Genomic DNA, 2,136 nt, shown 5'->3' with positions numbered 1-2,136 from the left:
CTAAAGCAAGACCACATTAGACTTAGACCGGGTCGATCCTCCTGCCAGGGGCGCGGTGACGGTCCTGACGTGGACGTGGAAGACGGAGCTGCAGGTGGAGTTCGGGAACGAGATCGGCGACAACCACCGCGTCACCTTCGCCCTCATCTTGCCGGACGAGTCGAGGTAAATATCGCTAAGTGAAGGTCGATTCATGTCACTCAATCAAGGTCGATTCATGTCTTTTGATTGAGGTCGTTTGAGGTCACTGATTCAGTGTTGTTTAATGTGAATCCAGGTCGTTTCATGTCACTGAGTCGAGGTCGCTGAATGTCACTAAATCAAGGTTACTTCATGTCACTAAATCAGGGTCACTTAATGTTAATATCCTTGGCATTGTTAAGCACCTCAATTTATTTCCGATTTTTACCTCTTTTTTTACTCTTTATTTCCCCGGTAATATGTCTGTGCAATGCTGCAAGACCTTAATCTCCTTTTGCAGGCTAGAGGCCGGGTCACAGCTCATCTTCTCCTTGGGGAACAATGACCTGGCTCTCGGTATGACCTTTGACCTGCGACTACCATCTGGAACCTTTCATAATGTGAGTATTTTTCCCCTATATCGTTTGAAGAGTTAATTAAGAATAACACTAACCATGTATCTTTTCTTAAATTGATTAGGTCATTAGTTTTTCATATTTCGTCGCATGTGTTACTTATCTTAAAACATGCATTGATTATTTGATTATTGATTTTTACGGCTCTTTTGTCATCATGTATTCACCTCGTTTTATATTTGTATCTTATTCTTCTTTGCTTACTGTTCTTACACACATTTTGTTTATGTTTATGTTGAAACGTTGCATATATCTTGTTACACACCCGTTGTAGGGACGATAAAATCTGTATTCATTGATGATTTTATGTTCCCGTTTACATGTAAAATCTGCATCCATTTATGTTTTTATGTTTCGCTTACTTTCAAAATCTGTATTCATTGATGATTTAACGTTCCGTTTTCTGTTACAAATATTACTCATTTCCTTCACTTCATCACCCTCAGGTGTCCTTGGTCGCGCGCGGTCACAGGACGAGTCACGACCTTGCGGACTGTATGGTGGCCCTGGACATCGACTCTCCCGTGACTGATGACGTCCACTTTCACCTGCACCTCAAGAAACAGGAGAGTGACGGCAAAACGGACGTCGGTGTTACGGTGTGTGGAGTGAAGAAAGAACTAACATAATTTCCTATTCAATTCGTTATTACGTGTCTGGTAACAATCAGCTAATGATGTCCAACTGCATTTGACATCGTCCACCCTCGTTCTCCTGCAGCTTACGTCCCACTCCGGCGCCAACTACTGGGACCCCATCTCGGGCAAAGCGACGTGGCAGTGGGACGGCACGCGGGCCAACGTGGTGACGGAGGTGACCTGGGGAGGCATGACTATCAACTTCGACGCCCTTGGGTCCTACAAGATCATCCAGGGCGAGCACCAGATCCTGGGGTCGGCTGAGCTGCGAGTCCCCACCGAGGCGCCCATAATCTGGCAGCAGCTGAAGGCGACGGTGGTCGGCACTTTCAGCGTCAGCGACAGCCCCAGTAAACTGAAGGTAGCAAGGCGCGGATGTCACAGTGACTCATTAAATAGCTTATTTCGATCCATGATTAGATATAGGGACGATGGCATAAGTGGGTCACATTCATACAAAATAGACACTTAGACAAAAATACTCAAGGAGGGACTCTCTTTAGATATATAAATCTAATCACCTGCATCATTCACACAGGAATACTGTGTTTAAGCATACACAGAATAGAGAACACTTATACACCAATATACGAATATACATAATAACCCTTTCTTTACCATCCCAGATGAGCCACACCATCGCCGTGTACAAGGATTACAGGGAAATCCTCAACACAGACGGCGAAGTGACAATCCAGGTACCAAAGGCGGAGGGTCGACTCACCCTGTCCCACTCTGGCTCCGTCGCCACCAACCACGTCTACACCATGACAGTCAGTACTGGCCGTGATGATAGTCCTCTGCTGCTGTGCTGTCTCTTGGCATTGTTAGAGGGCCGAGCTTTACTGGGGAGTTGAAGTAGAAGGGAAGACTTGAGTTGGATGGGTCATTTAGGGTTGGGG

The 2,136-nt window shown here is 45.8% G+C and overlaps 1 protein-coding gene across 1 annotated transcript in view; it reads left to right on the top strand.

The window, feature by feature from the left end:
- Positions 1-2,136, top strand: part of LOC119589223 — a gene marked incomplete in the record, with an annotated part of 32,073 nt that overhangs the window by 2,433 nt on the left and 27,504 nt on the right. The window contains 5 exon segments of the mRNA XM_037937828.1: positions 49-165; positions 482-581; positions 1,043-1,195; positions 1,317-1,595; positions 1,861-2,007. Of these exon segments, the coding sequence (XP_037793756.1) occupies positions 49-165; positions 482-581; positions 1,043-1,195; positions 1,317-1,595; positions 1,861-2,007 (796 nt within the window).

The sequence above is a fragment of the Penaeus monodon genome, chromosome 25 (assembly GCF_015228065.2).
Source record: "Penaeus monodon isolate SGIC_2016 chromosome 25, NSTDA_Pmon_1, whole genome shotgun sequence".
Lineage (NCBI taxonomy): Eukaryota > Metazoa > Arthropoda > Malacostraca > Decapoda > Penaeidae > Penaeus > Penaeus monodon.
Note: the sequence above shows the minus strand (reverse complement) of the source record. Positions and strands in the feature narration are given on the sequence as shown.